This window comes from Eublepharis macularius, chromosome 1, assembly GCF_028583425.1.
Source record: "Eublepharis macularius isolate TG4126 chromosome 1, MPM_Emac_v1.0, whole genome shotgun sequence".
NCBI lineage: Eukaryota > Metazoa > Chordata > Lepidosauria > Squamata > Eublepharidae > Eublepharis > Eublepharis macularius.
The window spans coordinates 160,164,802-160,184,285 of record NC_072790.1 but is presented as its reverse complement, the minus strand read 5'-3'; the positions used below and the strand labels follow the sequence as shown (position 1 = coordinate 160,184,285).

The window sequence follows — 19,484 nt, the reverse complement described above, 5'->3', positions numbered from 1 at the left end:
TTTAAGTTAGAAGACAAAGAAGTGCTGAATCTTAATATAACAATACAAAAGATCTCACAAATGATAAAAAGTTTGAAAAAAGATAAAGCACTCAGTCTGGATGGGCTAACAGCTATGTATTACAAATGCTTTGAAGAAGAGCTGGCCCTGACACTTAAAAAAGTGATGAATAAAAAAAATTCCACAATATGCTGCTGAGTAAAAATACTAACTAGCCAAGTTCTCTCCAATTTATCTTTATATTTTCCAGATTTGATTACATTTAAAAATGTTTTTTGAAATAGAAAACTGATTTTGTTAAACTGGGAGTTCAACCTAACCTGACAACTATAACTGTAAGAAAGAAAGATGTATATAACATACCTAGAAATTTGCCATATTCCTCAGCAGCAAATTTAGAATAATTTTAAAAATTATTTATGTGAGTTGGTTTATATCAACAAATGCAATCCACTGTCATTAAATTCAAGAGTCTTGCTACTAACTTCAATGTTATAAGTTTCACCCTATCTATTCAGCATAAAACATTCTGTGTTACAAATTATAGTATGTAAACTCAGCTCCCTATTATTTGGCACTTTTTTTACTTGAAAGGAAGGCAACCCTAAATGTAATATGACCTCCCTAAAAAAAAGTTACTCAACAAGAAAAAAACATTTATTGGACATAACTGTAACTTGTATGCAAATGTAAGGTGACTCTTCTTTTTTAATAGCATACTTGGAAAAAACCTAGTCTTGCATTAGAGTAAATATTGTATTTTATTTCTGTAATATTTAAGATTTTGCATATAAGCAGTCTCTTACGTGTGTATCTCTGGTTGCTCCAGAAATCGTTCAGCACTACAAGGCATAAGAATCACAGTTTTACCATCAATAAGCTTACGTTTTTATTAAGACATCTGTTATCTTCATGTCATATATCATCTTCACATTTCACATAAGCAACTATTATCAGGACTGTTATAAAATATCACCACTTGGAGTCATTGCTAAGCATTTGCTTTTTGGTTACAACATCTGAAAAAAAACCCTTAACATTTCATTGCAGTTGATTTGACCATCTCGTATATCAAGGATATGTGAAGTAGTAAACAGTCCTACCTTTCTTTTAGTATAAAAAGAGCTCCAAGTTGTGCAAGAACTGTGGAAGCAAATACTGCTAGCACTTCAAATCTCTCAAACCTGGAATATGAGAGTACACTTATAAAATCAACGCAGTCAGATAATTCATTCTGATTTTCATTTGAAGATGAAATACTGCTGCTGAATAAATCACATTCAGGTGAGAATTCTCAGATTTTAGACTAGTCACGCCACCATGTCTGTAAACTATCAAAGCTGGACTCTTATGTAAAGTGTGCATAACGAAATTAATAATTTTTTAAAAAGCATAGCCAAATTAAGAATAAATAACTTGGACAGAAAATGTTTTACAAAAGCACTTTCACAATTATATTTTGTAGTCATCAGAAAACCCTGGGGTTTTTTTACACAAGACCTAGACTATTTATGGTTATCTTTATGACCATCTTAAGACAGTCAACAGATAAGAATCTATTCAAGACTTCTGCACATCTTGAGAAATACCTCTCTCTCTCCAGATTATCTCACGGCACTTAAGAGTTTCTAAAAAAATTGCTCGGACTACTCACACAAATCCAGATCTACCCAACACATAATAGGATACCATTTTTACTGCAGCATTTGCAGAAAAAACAAAATAACTGAGATTTCCCCCTTTCTTGCTTCCTCCTCCAACATAAAGGGACCCTATCTAGGTAGAAAGACAATATACAAATGTTTTAAACAAATAAATAAAATCTGTGTTGTGGTGGATTGTCTTGATCAACAAAGCAATTTTCAAACATTTTCAGGGTATATATTATGATTACAATATTCATTAGAGGAACTTACCCAAATGAATAAGTTGGACTGGGCTTCTTCATCATTACCCAATAACTTATTAAGCATGTTATTAAGCTGAATGGGAAAAAAACACCATGAAAATTCAAACAAGGAAGTTTAAAGGATTCCGTGTTCCAAAATGAAACTATCAAAACGTTTTGATACAATAGTAACTTAGTCTCTCAGCCCATGGCTGAGAAACAACTTTCAAAACAAACTCTTTCAAGTCAGTTGTTCTCAACTTATACAGAACTAGCAAAATGTCTGTTGTTTAGTGAGTGGAATACCCCATCTTCCAAACAAGGCCACTTACAATGAAAAGCAAGCAAACAGTATGACCAGGGTCAGAGGAAAAGCTAATCAGTTCCAGGGTCTTCAATGAGAAATAGTACTGAGATATTCATTATCCTCCCAACTTTGGGGTCCCTGTCAGCAAAGTCTGAGCTTTGCTGAAAGGAGAATTCCTCTTCATCCTGGCACCATTAACAGCAGTAAGATAAATAAGTCAGAAAAGGATGCAAAGTCCTCCTCATACGTAAATGTTATGGTAATTGTACAATGGAACCAGCAAGAAGCAGAATCTTCCCCCAGCAGTCATTTATTTATGCTGATCCTTCATTAAGCATAGGAAAGGACAGTATACAGAAGGGCAGTATGATCAAATAAAGCAAGTTATGGACCTGGGTTTATTTATACATCTAATATCCATGTGTAGACCCACCACATGTATCAAAAACCCACACAACAATATTACCGAGGACTACAGCAGAGATTTCTGCAAACCTGGCAGAACTCTCAGATATAAAACAACAATAAAAAAGACAGAGAAAAAGTTTTAAAGGAGGCTAGAAAATAGCAATATCTGTGCAGGCATAGACAACGCAACCCAAAAAAATCCAAGTTCTTTGACACCCAAGAAAACTTTGAGAGATTTCCAGTGCTCCACCATTCTTAAGCTTAACCCCTCACCAACAGTTAAGGAACCAATGAGCATCTTTGCATGTGCAAAGGTCTAGTAAATGGCTGAGCAAGAGGCCTGTGGGTGAGGACACGATTGACACAACTTGAGTTAACCAAAGAAAAGTTTGGTTATCGTATTACAGGAGAATATAAACTATTAAGAGAACAAATATATAGAAAGGACCTGGACATCCCTGTAGGATGGATGTACATCTCTTGGAGAGGTAGAGGATAGAGGCAAACCTCCTCTAGCACCTTCCTTTCTCTGTCCCTGATGAACAACACACACAAAAGGCAGCAGCCCTCTTTAAACCCCTTCTCCATCCTAGGGAGATAAAAGCAGTCCTCCATGGCTAGGGTCTACCCTAGGCACATCACCCACAGAGCTAGGTTTTATGATAGAACGACAGGTTAGAAAAACATATATTTCCCCTTCATAGTTACAACAAACATCCCAAGGAGGGGTCAGCTTGAATAAATGGTGAACTGCCTTGCTGGCTTTATTGGCCTCGCCTGCCTGAAAAGAGATCCACTTGATTAGAAAGGTGAATTCTCATCCAGCTTGATATCCAGAAGCTGTCTTCATAGAATCATATAGTTGGAAGGAGACTTACAGACACAATCTAGTCCAACCTGTTGCCCAATGCAGGAACAGCCTAAAGCGTTCCTGATAATTATTCATCCAGATGCTCCTTGAAGACTGCCAATGAGGGGGAACCCACCACATTCCTAGGCAGCAGACTTCACTGCTGAATTACTCTTAACATGAAGAAGCTTTTCCTAACATCCAGCTGGTACCTTCCCTCCTGTAGTTTAAATCCATTGTTTTGAGTTCTATTCTCTGATACCAACAGAACAGCTCCATTTCCTCTCCTAAGTGACAGCCTTTTAAATACTTAAACATTCCAAAGTCCCTCAGGCTTGGTCTCCAGTTCCCTGATCATTCTGGTTGTTCTCCTCTGCATCCATTCCAATTTGTCCACATCCTTTTTGAAATGAGGCCTCCAAAATTGCACATAATACTCCAGGTGGGGCCTGACTAACACAGTATATAGTGGGACAATGATATCCTGTGATTCGGATTTTATGCCTTTGTTGATACACCCCAAGATTGCATTCACCTCTTTTGCTGCTGCATCAAACTGACTGCTCATATTTAGCTTCTCATTCACCTGTATTCCAAGATCTTGTTCACACACATTACTACCCAGAAGTGTACCCCTTGATATATCTCCCTTAGTATGACAACTCCCGATTCTAGATTTCTTCACCAGATCCCTAAAAAAGTGGCATGGTCAAACAGGACACAAATTTAAGATTAAGGAGTTGGCCCCATAGAATATATGCTGGAGATTGTTGTATCATATGCATAGATCATAAATATTCTATAGAAGTGGGGACCTACAAGAAACTCACATGGAAATTCCCTCTCTTTCATGTCCCTCTGCACCTTCCTCCTCTGTCCTGTTCCCTAAAACTCCTCCTCCATATTGCCTACTCTTTGCCATCACCTACATGAGGGAAAGAAGTGACCTGGTGGGGAAAGCAGATGCTGAGTGCCAGTGTGTTTGAGATAGGAGGGAGTTCTCAGCTACCTGACTGCCAATCCAGCCCAAACACCATGAAGCACTTGGTACTCAGCATCTGCTTTCTGCAGCAGGCTTTCTTCCCACCTGGAGGAAACAGATACTCTGTGCAGCTTCTCTTTACCCCTCTTGCAGCTGTTCAGATAGTTCCCCTCCATCAGCCCTGTTTCAAGATGGCTGCTGAGGTGCTGTACATGGGGACAGAAGGTGGCAATGGCACTCATTTCCTGTTCCATTACTTAGCTGGTCTGAGGAGGAAAAACTTCTGACTGGTGGCTGAAATGGACATGTGTATGGAGGGGTAAAGAAAAAGCAAGGGTGGGTAGTAGCCAGATTGGACCTTGCCCCAGCATCAAGCAATTGGAGCTTGGGCAGCTCCAAGACCTTTCAGCAGATAGCAGCAGTTCTTCTTCTTCCTGTCTGTTGCTACCACTTTTGTCTTGCTTGACACAGGCCTGGAGCTGGGATAACCCAAACTCTGAACTTCAGAAGGAAACAGCTCTTGCCTTCAGTCACCCTGTAAGAACTAGGCCTTTTACCAGCTTTTATAGCATCTAAGTTTAAAACTTTGGTTCAGGCTTCTGTTCATGCAGACTTTTCAATAGGCCTATCTGGTGGAAAGTCCCTTGCCTTGTTAACTGGATGCACCTGTGGGTACTCTCTTCTTGTGAGAAAGCGTCCTTCAGCAGGCCAGAGCTTGGCGCTGAACTCATCTCCTAATCAGCACTTCCCCTATTTTCACATGCTGTAATGCCAATTAAGTAACTGAGCCCTGATTGGTTCCCAAGCTGGTGAGCCAACTTTCCCAGATCTCAAGAAGCCTCATTGTCTCTAGGCAAAATCTCAACCTTTACCTTTCAGTCATTGTTACCCATCTACAATGTGAGAGAGATTCTTAGGTCCGTGCCACTCTACCAGGATGCCTGGAGTTGGCTGGGTGTACTCTTTGCTAAGCCTTTGGAAAGACCAACTAGCCTTGGAACTAAGTTAGAGAATGTTAGCCAACTTACAGTAATTTTAGTTATTTGGATGATATTTGGAATAGCAAGCTACTTGTTTTTGTGCCTTGCCTAAATCTCTTTAAGAGCAATTCCTGCTTTGCACAAGCTTCTGTGTTCTTTTGTCAATAAACTCCAACAATATATTTTACCGGCCTGTGCTCAGTGTTGCTAGCCTAAGGTGTGCACACACTTAAATGAATCCAGGAAGCCAGGAACTTCACAAGTCCTTGACCAGAGCTCTTGGATATTCCGAGGGTCCTGAGTGCTGGGTTTCAGCTACCAGGGAGTGAGGGTCTCTAGGCTGCAACACATACCCCTCTCCAGGGTGGATTTGATTTAAATCAAACTGATTTAAATCACGATTTAAATCACTAGTCATTAAGGCTTGATTTAAATCATAGTTTTCTACATAAAGACTAATTCTTGCTGGTATAACTTTAATATGCAAGTAGATGCCTGCCTTACCTATAGGTAAAGGAACTTCATTAAAGTATTCCCAAACTGGGTCTCTTTTACGGCCTGCTGCCATTATAGGTTTTTTCCTCCAAGGAAAGAATGTGATAAACCTCAGGTCATACACACAAAAGATCCAAAGACTTGTGCAGGATTGTGCTCAAAAAGTTCCACTTTCATTTTGTACTGCTTGCCCCTCCCTCCTCACACTTAGTTTCTTCTTGTGCAGATCTGTTCCACTCCAAACAATCAGAAAAATATTGTTTCTATTCACTGAACTTCTTGCAACTTAGCACTGGAGGGGTTGATTCTGTCTTCATAGGTTTCTAGAACAATAGGATTAAGGTCTTTTTCTCAACTCTGTTCATGTTATAACATTTTTGCTGTGAAGAAGAGGCATGTGATCTCTGCTGAGCTGACACAAATTCAGTTTTGAGAACTGCAAAACCAAGCATCTGTGATAATATCTTGTAGGCAGAGAAACTGCCCAATAATCTTACAAAAACCTCTGGAAGAGCATGACATTGTGAATGGATTAATGGAATTTATTTACCAAAAAAATTAAACATATACAGCCTTATTCTACATAATTAAAAACTAATCTTTATTTCATGATGGAATAACCTTTGGATGGTAATATATTTTCCTCAAAAAGCATTTTATTTAAAAAAATCCAATTTAAATGAAAAAAATCCGATTTTTTAATTTTTTTTTAAAACATCATTGATTTTTATCCACCCTGCCCCTCTCCCTCCCACCTCTTCCAACACATCGAGCTTTGCTAGGCGACCCACAGGATGATGGCTGAGATCTCGTGCTGGAGCATTGCAAGATATTGCTTCTCTTTTAATTATTTTAAATCCTTCTTACCTTTTGAAAAAAAATTCAGATTTTTCTGCAAACCTGAGTGTTGCCCCAGATCTGTAGAAAAATCTGTATTGTCTGAACATGGCACTAATCTACAGATATAACGATCTGCATCTAAGGACATGTTCAGAATTAGATATAGGATAAATAAGGTTGCCTTGACTGCAGTGCTATTTTCTGTCCTTATTTTTTACTTGTGGCCGAGGAGGAGGGATTCAATTATAATACTGCAGGCTTGTTGGACTGAAATTGATTAAAGATTAACAGGGCACTCCTGAGGGGGGTGCAAAAGCTCCCTATGAGCTGACCAGGAGTTACACTGGTATATCACAGACTCATGCTAGCATAGCAGCCTAGCGACCAAATGCAGGTGCAACCACGGTAGGTGCAACTACTGGAGTACTGGGAGGTGGAGCGGGGGACGAGGCATGAGTTTGTCGCCTCCCTAAGCTGTTTCGGGCTCAGGAACACTCCCCAGCAGCAGCAGAAAGTTACGCATAGGTGCCCATTGTATGCAAAAAGTTACACCTTGCGCCCAGCCCAGCCCAAGCAGTCTGGCAGAGCACAGGATGCTGACTACCGCAGGGATCAATCTGCTCATGCACCTGCAGCAGCCAAGCTGCCTCCCTCACACCCAGTCAGTTGCTTGAGAGCCCCCTGCCATGGGGACTTAGAACACAAGCAGACCTGGACATGGCTTGTGCGAAGAACAGCTCTGTGCCACACATGTGCCTGTTTCCCTTTCAGACAAGTTGCTATCCATCAGGGAGAGCAAGGAGCATGGCTGTTCCAGGCCCTGGTGCTCGTTCCTGGATGGCATCTGAGACCAGCCCCCGGGGTCATTTCCTGGGCAGCCCACGACTCCGCCCTGATCCTGAGAAGGCAGTATGACGAACAGCCCTTGTTGCCCCAATCACCGTGCAAACAGGCACAGCTCCTGTCCCAGCCAAAGGAAATTGGCAACATGCAGCCAGACACCCTCTTCACTGTTGGCAGTTCAATAAAGTCTGCATCGAACACCTACTTGCTTCCCACCTGTTTCTCCACCCACACCTAACTGAGGCCCTCCCACCTCCTGGGGCAGCCACACAGCACATCCCTGGGGATGTTTTCAAGCCCCAGGCTGCCACAAGGTGGGGTGCCATGAAAGCTGCCGCCGCACACAGCCCCCACCCTGCCTTGTCCCCCCTCATATGGCTGGGAAGTGAACGGGGTGGGATGCAGGGTCTCTCCCATGTGGGGGAGAGGACTAGCAGGCCATTACAGCACCGCTAGGGCCTAGGATACGAGGTAGATGGCCATGGCGGACTGGGGGGCAAGGATGATTTGTGGGAGGGGGGACTGGCCAGTGCACACGGCTGGGGGAGAACTTGTTGTGACCAGGGGGTTCTTTTCTTTACCAGTGAGAATAGGGGTCTGGACAGGTGGCTGACTACCTGTCCCTGTGGTAGACAGGTGGCTGGCCATCATTCCCCCGTTCCAACCAAGACCCTTAACCCAGTGAATATTGAAGAAAAAAACAGATGGCAGAGGGCCGAGCCCCACCCTCGATCAGCACTTCCCCCCTCGATCAGCACTTCCTCATCTGCTGATGGAGGCCCCTCCATGGTGGCAGGGAGGTGGGAAACAAGCTACCTTCCTTGCATTCATGTGGGCACGGCCAGGTGGGGATGGCCAGCCCTGTCCAGCAGATTACGTGATGCTAGCACAAGAGGATGTCTCTGGACTGCAGGCACTGTGGCTGGGGAGGGATGGAGGTGTTGGAGGGCAGTAGAGATCAAGGCCCACACATTGGCTGCGCTTTTGCTTGCCACTCACATGCCTGTCAGGAGGGCGGCATGGCCACTGGGAGATGCTAGCAGGGTTGTCAGGGGAACGGTGGGGCAGGCACTCTCGCCAGCAACCTCACCATGCCTTGCTGGGCTCAGCTGCCAGTGCAGCTCTCCCACCAAAGTCCTTAGAGAGTGGACTAACGGTGCTGCAGTTATGCAGGTATGCAGCCCCAATGGCCCAGCAGGCCTCAGGATTACACTGTAAGAGCCCCCTCCCAAGCATCAGTTGCAATGGTGACCTGCAAGGGGAAACAGAAGTCAATGAGGGAAGACAGCCATGGAGAGAGGAGATGGGAGCAGATAGAGAAAAAAAAAGCAGCCACAGGGCGAGGAGAGGAGAAGTGGAGCTGGAGTAAGTAGAGAGGGAAGAAAAATGAACACAAAGGTAGGGAGGGAAAGCTTGGGCTGGTAACGGCTTAGGGACACAGAGCAGGCAAGAAGGAAATATGGGAGCCAGCATGGGGAGGAGAAAATGAGATTTAGATTTCTCTGTGCATTCTTCTAGGTCTCCAACTTGTTTATACAACTCATAAATTCAATACATAAGAACCAATTATAGGTTTGTAAACAGGAGAATTTCAGTAAATGCCCATCATCCAATTACAATAAAATACTAATTGAATAAAAACACCACTCTCACTCTTGAAACAAGTAGGCAGATGTACATGATGAATTTCAGAGAAAATATTCAGTGATCTGGGATCAATGAGACTTAAGCATGCTTAATTTCCTCTAGACTGCATCCAGAATCAAACTGCAGATTAATGTCTTTCAAAAAATATATGAGCTGATTTTTTTTACACATATAACAAAGTGAAAAGACTTTATATATAGCACCATTACTAAAGAAATATAATCTACATTATACCTTCACATAAACAACATTTATTGCTTAAAATGTATATGCTGTACCCTATGGCTTTAAGTAGTAAGAGAACGTTATCATATACAGTTTTTTCAAAGTTAGATAAAGACTTTTAAAAGTAACCATACCTAAAAAGATCAAAGATGGTCAGGTAGGTGTACGCAGTTAAAGCTGTAGGGAAAAAATAGGTTTATATTTTAATGTGTTAGCAATATACCACTTCCTAAATAAGCACATTTTACTAAAAAGGTATCCCTTCTTAACCACAATCTAAGATGTCGAACAGTGGGTCAGAGCTCCACAAGGATTGCAAAACAGCTGTAAGAGTCACAAATGCTGGGGCTACTGGAGGACGTCACTACTGATGGAAGATAAGCAACAACTGAGGAACATTTGCAAGCAGTTCTAGGGCAATTTTCTCTGATTCTACAATTCTTTGGGCCAAGGCCTGGAGCATCAGTTGGATAGTGTCTGGAGTGGGAGCATGATACAACCATGCAAGCATCATTAAGCTAAAATAATCTCTATTATCTTTTTGCCTATAACCCTGGATTTAACTTTTTTGATCTCTCACAATAACCACGTCATTGCACTGCCGCATAATGAAAGAATGGCACATTCAAGATCTAACCCAGAATAAAAACGTACATCAAGGCAACAGAAGGCATAAGTTTACATGATAATATCTTAGCAATGCTCAAATGCACCTAGAGGCTTTCAACAGAAATAATACTTAACACTAACATGTTCAAGTAGCCTCCGGCTGGTATTGATTTAATGGTAAACTGCTAATCTAGACAAAGGTCTCATATCTTTTAGGATTCATTCTAATTAATCTTACTATCCTATTAAATCCTGCCTGACAAAACTCCACAAGAGAAGCAAAAGCTATGAAACCATAAGACAGTCTATGCATATTTTGAAAAAAAGTGTCAGAAAGATCTGCTAGCTGCCATATATTCCTAAATGTACACTTTATTTATTATTCCAGCCTTCTGACGCCAAAAATTCTATTCATTTTAGACTATTACCATATATTTATTATAAAAAAATGTACTCAAGAACAGAACATACCTATACTGTTTGTAGAACTGCACCACATCAGCAGGAAGCCAGTACATACTAAATTTATTGTACCAAACAGCAAGATTTTCCAGGTCTATAAAAGACAGAGTACCTACTCAGCAAAATGATTAAAATGAAACTTGATGAATTTCAACTTGATTCAAAAATCTATGATCCTGCAACATATATATGCATACATATACACAATTTTGAAATGGGCCGTCTAAGTGTGTCAAAGCAATTAAAATAGAATTTTAAAAAACAGAAAGACAAACAAGATTAATTGAACACCAATAAATAAAAAGCAACTAGCTGCAGAACAACTTATCTTAGATATATTGTCAAAGGCTTTCACGGCCGGAGAACAATGATTGTTGTGGATTTTCCGGGCTGTATTGCCGTGGTCTTGGCATTGTAGTTCCTGACGTTTCGCCAGCAGCTGTGACTGGCATCTTCAGAGGTGTAGCACCGAAAGACAGGGATCTCTCAGTGTCAAACTGTGGAGGAGATGTTTGCAGATCACCTGCAAACATCTCCTCCACAGTTTGACACTGAGAGATCCCTGTCTTTCGGTGCTACACCTCTGAAGATGCCAGCCACAGCTGCTGGCGAAACGTCAGAAACTACAATGCCAAGACCTCGGCTATACAGCCCGGAAAATCCACAACAACCATCACAATTTATCTTAGAAATTCTAATCAACTGATCAAAAAGCCCTCTGAATAAGAACAGTCTCCTGAAAAGTGTGTTGAATAAAAATGAGACAAGCCTCACAAGGAAAATGCAATAGGGTAGCATGGCCTGTTATTTCTTGCAGCTAGTGAAACTCAAGTTGCTGTGACACTCCCAGTAAATCTTTACCAGATTTCTAAAAGCACAATGATTCAAATAGAGCAATAGAAAAATAAACTAAAATGATATCTAGTTTGTCCAAATGTATTTACAGTCTTTTCTCTCACAATTATTAGATATCTCTGTATCCTCTTGCCTACTGCTACTAACATTCAGCACTAAATATATTAGGTGCAGTTTAGAACACAGAAGTGACCGACTATAAACTAGCTGGATAACATATCTAAGAAAAACAAATACAGCAAAAAAAGAGAGAAGACAATACTTAAAAATGTTTGTAGACGCAGGTTTTAAGGAAGGATCTGAAAGCAACAGAGATTACTAACAGAAAAAATAGACTGGTGGAGCAGGTGGCACATGAGACAGGCTTTAAAAGGACAAGGGATGCTTGGGAGGAGAAACCCAAAAAAGAAATGTGTAATTCTGTGTAACATGTGAATAGCCATTCTGAGACTGCATGGCAAAAGTTTAGTGTAATGTACAGTGACATACAGCAGCCATTTCCACAATCACTGCAGCATTTTTTTCTTGCCTTTGGAACAATAAAATATTGCAGGATTGATATAGTTTGGATACAGATATATATTATGCCCCTGGGTCCACACTAATTATTCAGTTGAGGGAATACCAGGGGTAGAGGAAGCTGTGGCAGCTCACTGTAATTAGCCTTCTGAAACAGAGAAATCCATAAAAACAATATTTAAAGAGCAGTGATATAACTAGAGTAATGAGTTAAGGTGATAAGAGTGAAAAAAGAGGGAGCACAAGATCATTTATCAACGGACTATTCCTTTCAATGTATGTATTCCGATTCAAATTTTAGAATTCACTGCATGTTTTTATGCAGCTATAGAAAATTACATTTGGTATTTCTCTGAAAATCTACATAAGTGATCTAGAATATTATTTTTCATATTCAAAAAGAAAACACTCACCCTTCGATCAGCTGTTACTAATCTAAATTCTTGTGTTAATTTGCCAAGGAGGGATCTTTGTGATTTGCGAAACAAATGTATTGTCCCCTGCAAACATAAACCAAAAAAAATTATCTTGGTCAAATTCTTAATTTTCTAATGAACAATGTACGCTTGCAATAATATTCTCACTAAATAAATTTAATTTTGAATATTTTGTAATAAAACAATTGAAATACCAATGTTGTTGGCATAAAGCAAAGGTACAATCACAGAACACTTATTTAGGGATATAGGCTTGTAATGATTCCAAGTAAATGTGTGCATGTATCTTTAAATGCTTGATGAGATAGGTGAAGAGTGGGGGGTGAAGGAGATGGATGAGTGAGTGATATGATTGGTTGAGGACTGAGAGGGTGGGCGGAGTGAATGCAGTTTGAGACTGAGAGTAGAGAGAAAATTTTTAGTCAGAAGAAGGCAGGCTAGCTGTGTGCTGCCTGAATATGTTGAAGTGTTTATGAGAGAAATATAACCTGTGTGGAACCTGAACTGAGCATGTTTGTGAAAGGACACTCAGGGTGCAATCCTAAGGTCGCTTTCCTGGGAGTAAGCCCTATTGAATAAGATGGAACTTACTTCTGAGTCGACCTGCTTAGGATTGCTCCCTCAGTCAGGGAAAGAGAGGCCAGCTGTGTGAATGAGAGTAAATGAAGTAACTTTAAGAACCGAGAACTACCTTGATGAAACCGATACGCTTCTAGACTAAATAAAAAATCTTGTTTTGTTATATCCCAGTGTAGCTGTCATTGCTATATCCCATTCCTATTTTCAGGGCCACATAAAACCACGAAGGAGCCTGACACTTAGGAACGTTACCAAAGGGAAAATTTAAATAAAATATCTTGGAATAAAATATTCCTGGTGGCAGCAGACTACCCAGAGGGTTAAGGGATAGATTAAAAGAAAAATCTACCCTAAAGAAAGTAAAGGTCATAACAAGGCTCATACATCAGTAAATGTTGAATACATGGGGCAAGCCACACTAGTGTTAGATGTCTGTGACAGGTACAAACATAGCTTCTTATCATGCTCGTGCACTCTCTTAGCTAGCAGAATACAACTGGAGGCTTATTGATTTGAGAATACTGAGAAACCTCAGATCAGTTTCCAATTTGCTGTAATATCTGAATGGGAGTGTCTGGGCAAGTAATAGATCTTTACCATGACATGGGAATACAGCCATTTACTAGCAAGTCTGAAAGATGATACTGAACTGTGATATTGTAATAATTCTTATGGGCTAGTTAACACTGAGTACAAAGGCAGATCACCTTTGGGATGCAGTACCAGAAATATTCTCAAGCTTCTGTTAAGACCACAAGGCAGTTAGAAGAGTTACTAACTTTTTTGAGAAGATCAATTTTTATGCCTTCAGCGAATACAAAGCAGACAGAAAGTCAACTGAAATTTGTATCACAATTCTAGGGCAACATTTACTACATTTCTAACTTATACAGTTTTAACGTCACAACACCCATTATGGAAGATTAAGCAGAGAACTAGTAGTAACCCATCCAGAGACACTATGCAAGTCATGGCTGAGAAAGGGCTTCAACCCAGTCTCCTCGAAGTCCAACGCCATTGTACCATACAAGCCCCGTGGAAAAAAAAATTTCCCATCGAAGAGACTCTAGGTATCACATTCCTAGTCATCATACAGCTATTAAAGGAATGAAAATCATCCTGTAAGAAATGGTGACGACGACGACCTTAACAACCACTTCCCCCTCCCTCCTTCGACTTATAAAAGCATCAAAAACACGGACTCCATCCTAAGCACTAGTGCAGGCGCTCGAGCCCAAGACCTATTGTCACGCTACAACCCTTTTCACCCTTTGCGGCGAAAAAAAGGTAACTCACCATATTGAGGAACAAACGGCTCCCACAAGGGGCCAGAAAAGGCGGGTCCCTGCTGTCGCCATGGTGATGAGGTCGGAGTCGAATAAGGTTACACGTAATTGGCTAAGCACAGCTAGAGCAGGAACTGACGACAAGTTTCGTGCAGGCCCCGCGTGCTCAAGACGCGATGCTTCATAGACAGACTGAAATGCGCATGCGTTAATGTTGATGGCCGTGACCGGGAGGATGCTGAGTAGCCGAGTGAGCGTGTGTTATGTACCGTTAAGGACTAGGACGGCTGGTGTTGCCGCAGAACTGGTCCTGATGGTGGCGCGCAGTCAGTGGTAGAAGCGCTATGCTTCTGAAGAAGGGAGCTCTGACTCTCCCTGGAAATCTTGCTGGTCTGAGGTGCTGCTGGACTCAAATCCTGCTGTGCTACGCTTTGCCCCTCTTCGTTAGTGCACGAAGCTCCACAGATCCCAGATAAAAAATAAACAGGAGTCCAGGCAGTGGCACTTTAAAGACTAAAAATATATTTCAGTAAGAGCTTTTGTGAGTCAGAGCTCGCTTTTTCAGATATGTGGAAAGGAAATTATATGGGGAATATTTAAAAAGAAATTACAGAAGAGGGGAAGGAGGTCTTGACTTGAGGCAGTATTTATCCCATCATAAGCTTTCGTGCATTAAATGCATTGAAGTATTCATTCTTAAGATCCCAGGTCTGACACCCTCCTCTCCCGGTCGCTGACGTATTTTAAAACTTACTCTTACAAAATGTAACAAGTGCTTGAGATCGCAAGAACAGGTGCCTAATACCCTTCTGCTGCTCTAATGCCCTTCCTGGAGACAAGCTGGATCTCAAGCCCTGTGTGAGGAATTATGAACCCTTTCTGTGGGTTTCAGCTTTTCTGCTTCCTCCTGCTACATCTAAATAAGGATTTACAGGTAAGAGAGGAAATTAAAGATGTATTTTCTTCTTGTTCCGCTCTGTTTAAATTATCCAGTTCCCATACCAATTGGAGTGATATAAAGGGTAGCAAGGGATAGGAGGTGGAATAATTTGTAGACGTTGGAGGCCTTTTCGTTTGCTAAGAGTGGTGGAGCTGAAGAAAGAAGGGTGAGATGAGAGAAACAAGTGGTTGAGATAGCAAGAACAGGCTACGGAAGATATTGAAGGTAATTGCAATGGTGTAGTGGCTGTAGTTTTGTGTGACAAAATAAAGCAAAAATCCACTTGCATCTTAAAGACAAACATTTATTTCAGTATCAGCGTTTGTGAGTCACAACCCACTTTGTCGGAAAGGTATGTGATGAAAAATGGTAGTGAGGTGGGGGTAGGGTTGCCAGCTCCAAGTTGGGAAATTCCTGGAGATCTGGAGGGGGGGGTGAAACCAGGAGAAAGTGGGGTTTGGGGAGGGAAAAGACCTTGGCGTGGCATAATTCCATAGAGTCCCCCCCCCAAAGTAGCCATTTTCTCCAGGTGAACTGATCTCTGTGGCCTGGAGACCAGTTGCAATTCCAGGAGCTCTCCAGCCACTACCTGGAGGCTGGCAAACCTTGGTGGGGGGTTCAAAGCTTGATGTAAATCACACTATGAGCCTTTCAAATGTAAATCTCAGTGTAAAAGGAAAAGGGAGAAGTTTATTTATTGTATTTATTACAAAGATTTTTACCCTGTCCTTCTGCCCCAATAGGGCCACCAAGATGGCTAAGAAATAAAAACATACAGATTAAAATCTCAATTTAGAAACCATTAAAACCAGCACACAAATGCATAATTAAAACAATTTAAAAGCAGAGTTTAAAATAAATACAGCAGAAGATGCAACAGAAGGGGACAGGTAAATCTCTTTGGGGTGAGAGTTTCAGAGTTTGGGGGTCACTGCCAGAAAGGCCATCTTCCATGTTGTCCCTTGCTTAATCTCAGAAGGTGGGGGGCACCTGAAGCAGGTCCTCTGAACATAACCAGTTGGGTAGGTTTATAAGGGAATAGCTAGTCTTTCAGGTACGTTGGTCCCAAATTATATAGGGCTAAAAATACCAGCACCAGCACCTTGAATTTTCCCCCAAACAAATGAGAAGGCAGAGTAAATGGGCCAAGTTGAAGTGACACGGTCCCCAGGATTCCAGTCAGCACCCTGGTTTTGCAGCATTCTGTGCCATCGATGTGGGAAGGGTATGTGTGAGTCCTGTCATGAATCAATAGCCACTAATAGAATTCTCTTTGGTGGTTCCCATGTGGATCTGCTTGCCTAAGGCCATTTCATAAAATGTGTAAAAAAGTAACTTCAGGAGGACATTCTTCTAGAAGCGGAACTATGGTATAACGGATCAGCAAGAAGGTGACTTCTATCAGGGATAGTTTTCTTATATTACTTAGACAGTTGTTGCTTGTATTTTTTATCCTCACAGTTTTTCAGTCCCGGCCCCACATTTTGTTTTACAAGGAATCTTTGCTATTAGATTAAAATGTAACGTTTTGTAATCTACATTGGCTGATTGAATAGTCTTTATCATACTTGTGATCAGCTTTGAGTCCCAATGAGAAAGGCAGATTATAAAGTAAAAGAATGTGTAATGATTTTAAGTAAATGTGTGTACAGTATGTGTCTTTAAATGCTTGGTGTGGTATACATGAAGTGTGGGGGTGAAAGAGGGATGAGTGAATGATGTGATTGGTTGATGACTGAGTGTAGGCAGAGTGGATGCAGTTTTAGACTGAGAGTGGTCTTGTAATTGAGAGAGAAATTAGTATCAAAAGCAGGCAATTTATGTGTGAAGCCTGGGAGAAGGTCTGAGAATTGAGAACTCTTTTGAAACCATCAAGTTTTAGAAATAATGTGAAACTGATATGCTTCTTATAAAAATAAAAGCTTACTTTGGTTTTTTATACCCCAGAGTATCATTCTTATGTCCCATTCCTTTCCTCAGGGCCACATAGTACCAGGAAAAAGCCTGACCCTTGAGCACGTTACTAAAAGGAGATTAGTAACATTGGAAACCCAGGCATGGTTCCATGCCATCTGTCTATGGCTCAAGATAAAATTTTCCCCTTCAGGATTAACTCCTCTAATTTTCCTAGACAGTTTCCGTTCAAGCTGGATCTCAACAATAGAACGCAAATTGTCACTACTGGGCTTCTCTAGCACAGCGCTGATGCACCTTGGCCATCAAGGAGCCAGAATAATTATTAAACAGAGACTATGGGACACTTCTCTCCAAGTAGATAGAGCACGGGTCTTAAATGTCCCATTGGTGGGGAACAGCAAACAAAATTTTACTCCACCTAGCTATCTCTTTTCATTGGAGTTTCCAAAATACCGCAGAGCTTTCACCTTAGCACGTTTTAATGCTCTCCCATCTTCTGTCTTGGAGGGGAGATACGCTCATATTCCATATGCAAATCGCCCTGCCCCTGTCAATCCGGACAGGTAGAGACAATAGAGCATGTCCTTCTATACTGTAAGTTTTATCAGGAGATTCGTACAAAGTATATCTCACCAGTTATTGCTGCCCACCCAGGCAGACCAAGTCAGTCTTATTCTGCCCTCCTAACTGATTCCTGCAAAGAAATTACTGCTAAGGCCGCAAGGTTCTGTGCTTTGGCTAGTGTAATCAGACAGAACATTATTACTTCCTCTAGAAATTTTAATTAAGATTTTAACGATTTTACCCATTTTAGCACACTGAGAAATCACTGCTGAGGTAGCAAGATTCTGCACCCTGACTAGTTTAATTCGATAGACTAAAAAAAAAAAACCTGATCCATATCATGTGACAGAGCTTGATTGTTGTTTCCAGAACTAAAATACTAGTATTAAAGTAAAAAAGTGAAGGTAGTCCCCTGTGCAAGCACCGAGTCATTACTGACCCATGGGGGGATGTTGTATCGTGACGTTTTCTTGGCAGACTTTTTGTTACAGGGTTGTTTGCTATTACTTTCCCAAGTATAAGTAATACCTTCAGTATTAAAGTAGTCACTCCAATTATTGTTTTTACTGTTTTATTTAGAATCTAACAAAACCAAGGTTAAAAAAAAGCTTATTTCAGGACATTTTATTTTATCAGAACTTACAGTAGAGTTAAGACTTTTAATCTTGTCTGAGAATCCAGATGGAAATATTCTACAAAAAGATTCCCATGTCACATTAGAAATATTAACAGCAAAGGTTATAAGAGGCAATAGGTTCAAAAGGCAAGTTTGGACCAAGTAATGGAATAAAGACAAGAAGACAACTTGAGATATATCAAGGAAAAAAATCTGAATGTTTGTCTTTCACATTTTATTTTGCCATTTTTAATATCTTGATACAATTAGCAATGTCTATAACTTGAACAAGTTTATGAAAGAACATCTGATAACTCTTGAGTAAACAATACAAAATTGCCTCTCCATAGTTAAGAATTCTGTCAATATGAAATCCAGATTTGGCAGCACCTTTGATTTTAAATTCAGAAACCACCATCAGTATCTCAAGGTCTTCCTAGATGATACTTTCTATAAAAGTACTTCAAATAAAAAGAGATAGCTGCCAGGCAGTGTTTCAGGGAGTAGGCCAGAACAACATAAAGAAATATTTTATCCAGTTGTAGATAAATCACACAGTTTCTTAAAAGAAATTTTTTTTAGCTTTCTCTTAAGACCCCAGTACTGTAATGAACAAGTCTCCTGAATGGTTGTGTAGACAGTGCAATATGTAGAATTACTGATCAATTAACAAACATTCAGTCTCTGCCTTGAACAGAAGAAAGTTATTGCCACATTCCCATTAATGGCTGAATGCCTATTGACAGAACAGGAGAAGCTACCACAGTTCAAATGCCAAAAATACAAAATAGATACCGTCCCGTGGTATATAATGACTCACAATATTCTATGAGGAAAATTTCTTTTTTAAAAGTGCAATGGTGCAAAGTGCTAAGTACAATAAATAACAATGATTAATTCTAATAAATAGCAATATCAAAAATACACGTAAGTAAATCTCTTAGATGAATGATGGCTAAGATAACACATTAAATGACAATAAATATAATTCTATTCACAATGTAAATTCCTAGGTAGAAACACAATATAACAAAGTTCTTGAATTGCAGATAATCAATACTGTAGCCTGGAACTGAGCTAATTATTTCATATAAGTGCGTCCTAATAACAATTGCGTGATTTTCTTATTTTATAGGTCATCCTAGGTCCAGAAGAAGCTGTAACACTCCAAGTGGCCCCAACAGGCTGCTAGCGGGTGGCCCATTTCACAGAGCTTCCTCAGGGGATAATAAATA

The 19,484-nt window shown here is 40.6% G+C and overlaps 1 protein-coding gene across 1 annotated transcript in view; it reads right to left on the bottom strand.

Annotated features, from left to right (window-relative positions):
• Nucleotides 1–14,268, bottom strand: part of SLC30A6 (solute carrier family 30 member 6) — a 32,536-nt gene extending 18,268 nt beyond the window's left edge. The window contains exons 1-7 of the mRNA XM_054975861.1: nt 14,223–14,268; nt 12,324–12,410; nt 10,546–10,630; nt 9,600–9,642; nt 1,917–1,982; nt 1,104–1,184; nt 807–842 (exon numbers count right to left, since the gene is read on the bottom strand). Of these exons, the coding sequence (XP_054831836.1) occupies nt 807–842; nt 1,104–1,184; nt 1,917–1,982; nt 9,600–9,642; nt 10,546–10,630; nt 12,324–12,410; nt 14,223–14,225 (401 nt within the window). The 5' untranslated portion in view covers nt 14,226–14,268. The remainder of the gene's footprint in view (nt 1–806; nt 843–1,103; nt 1,185–1,916; nt 1,983–9,599; nt 9,643–10,545; nt 10,631–12,323; nt 12,411–14,222) is intronic.
• Nucleotides 14,269–19,484: the final 5,216 nt, after the last annotated feature.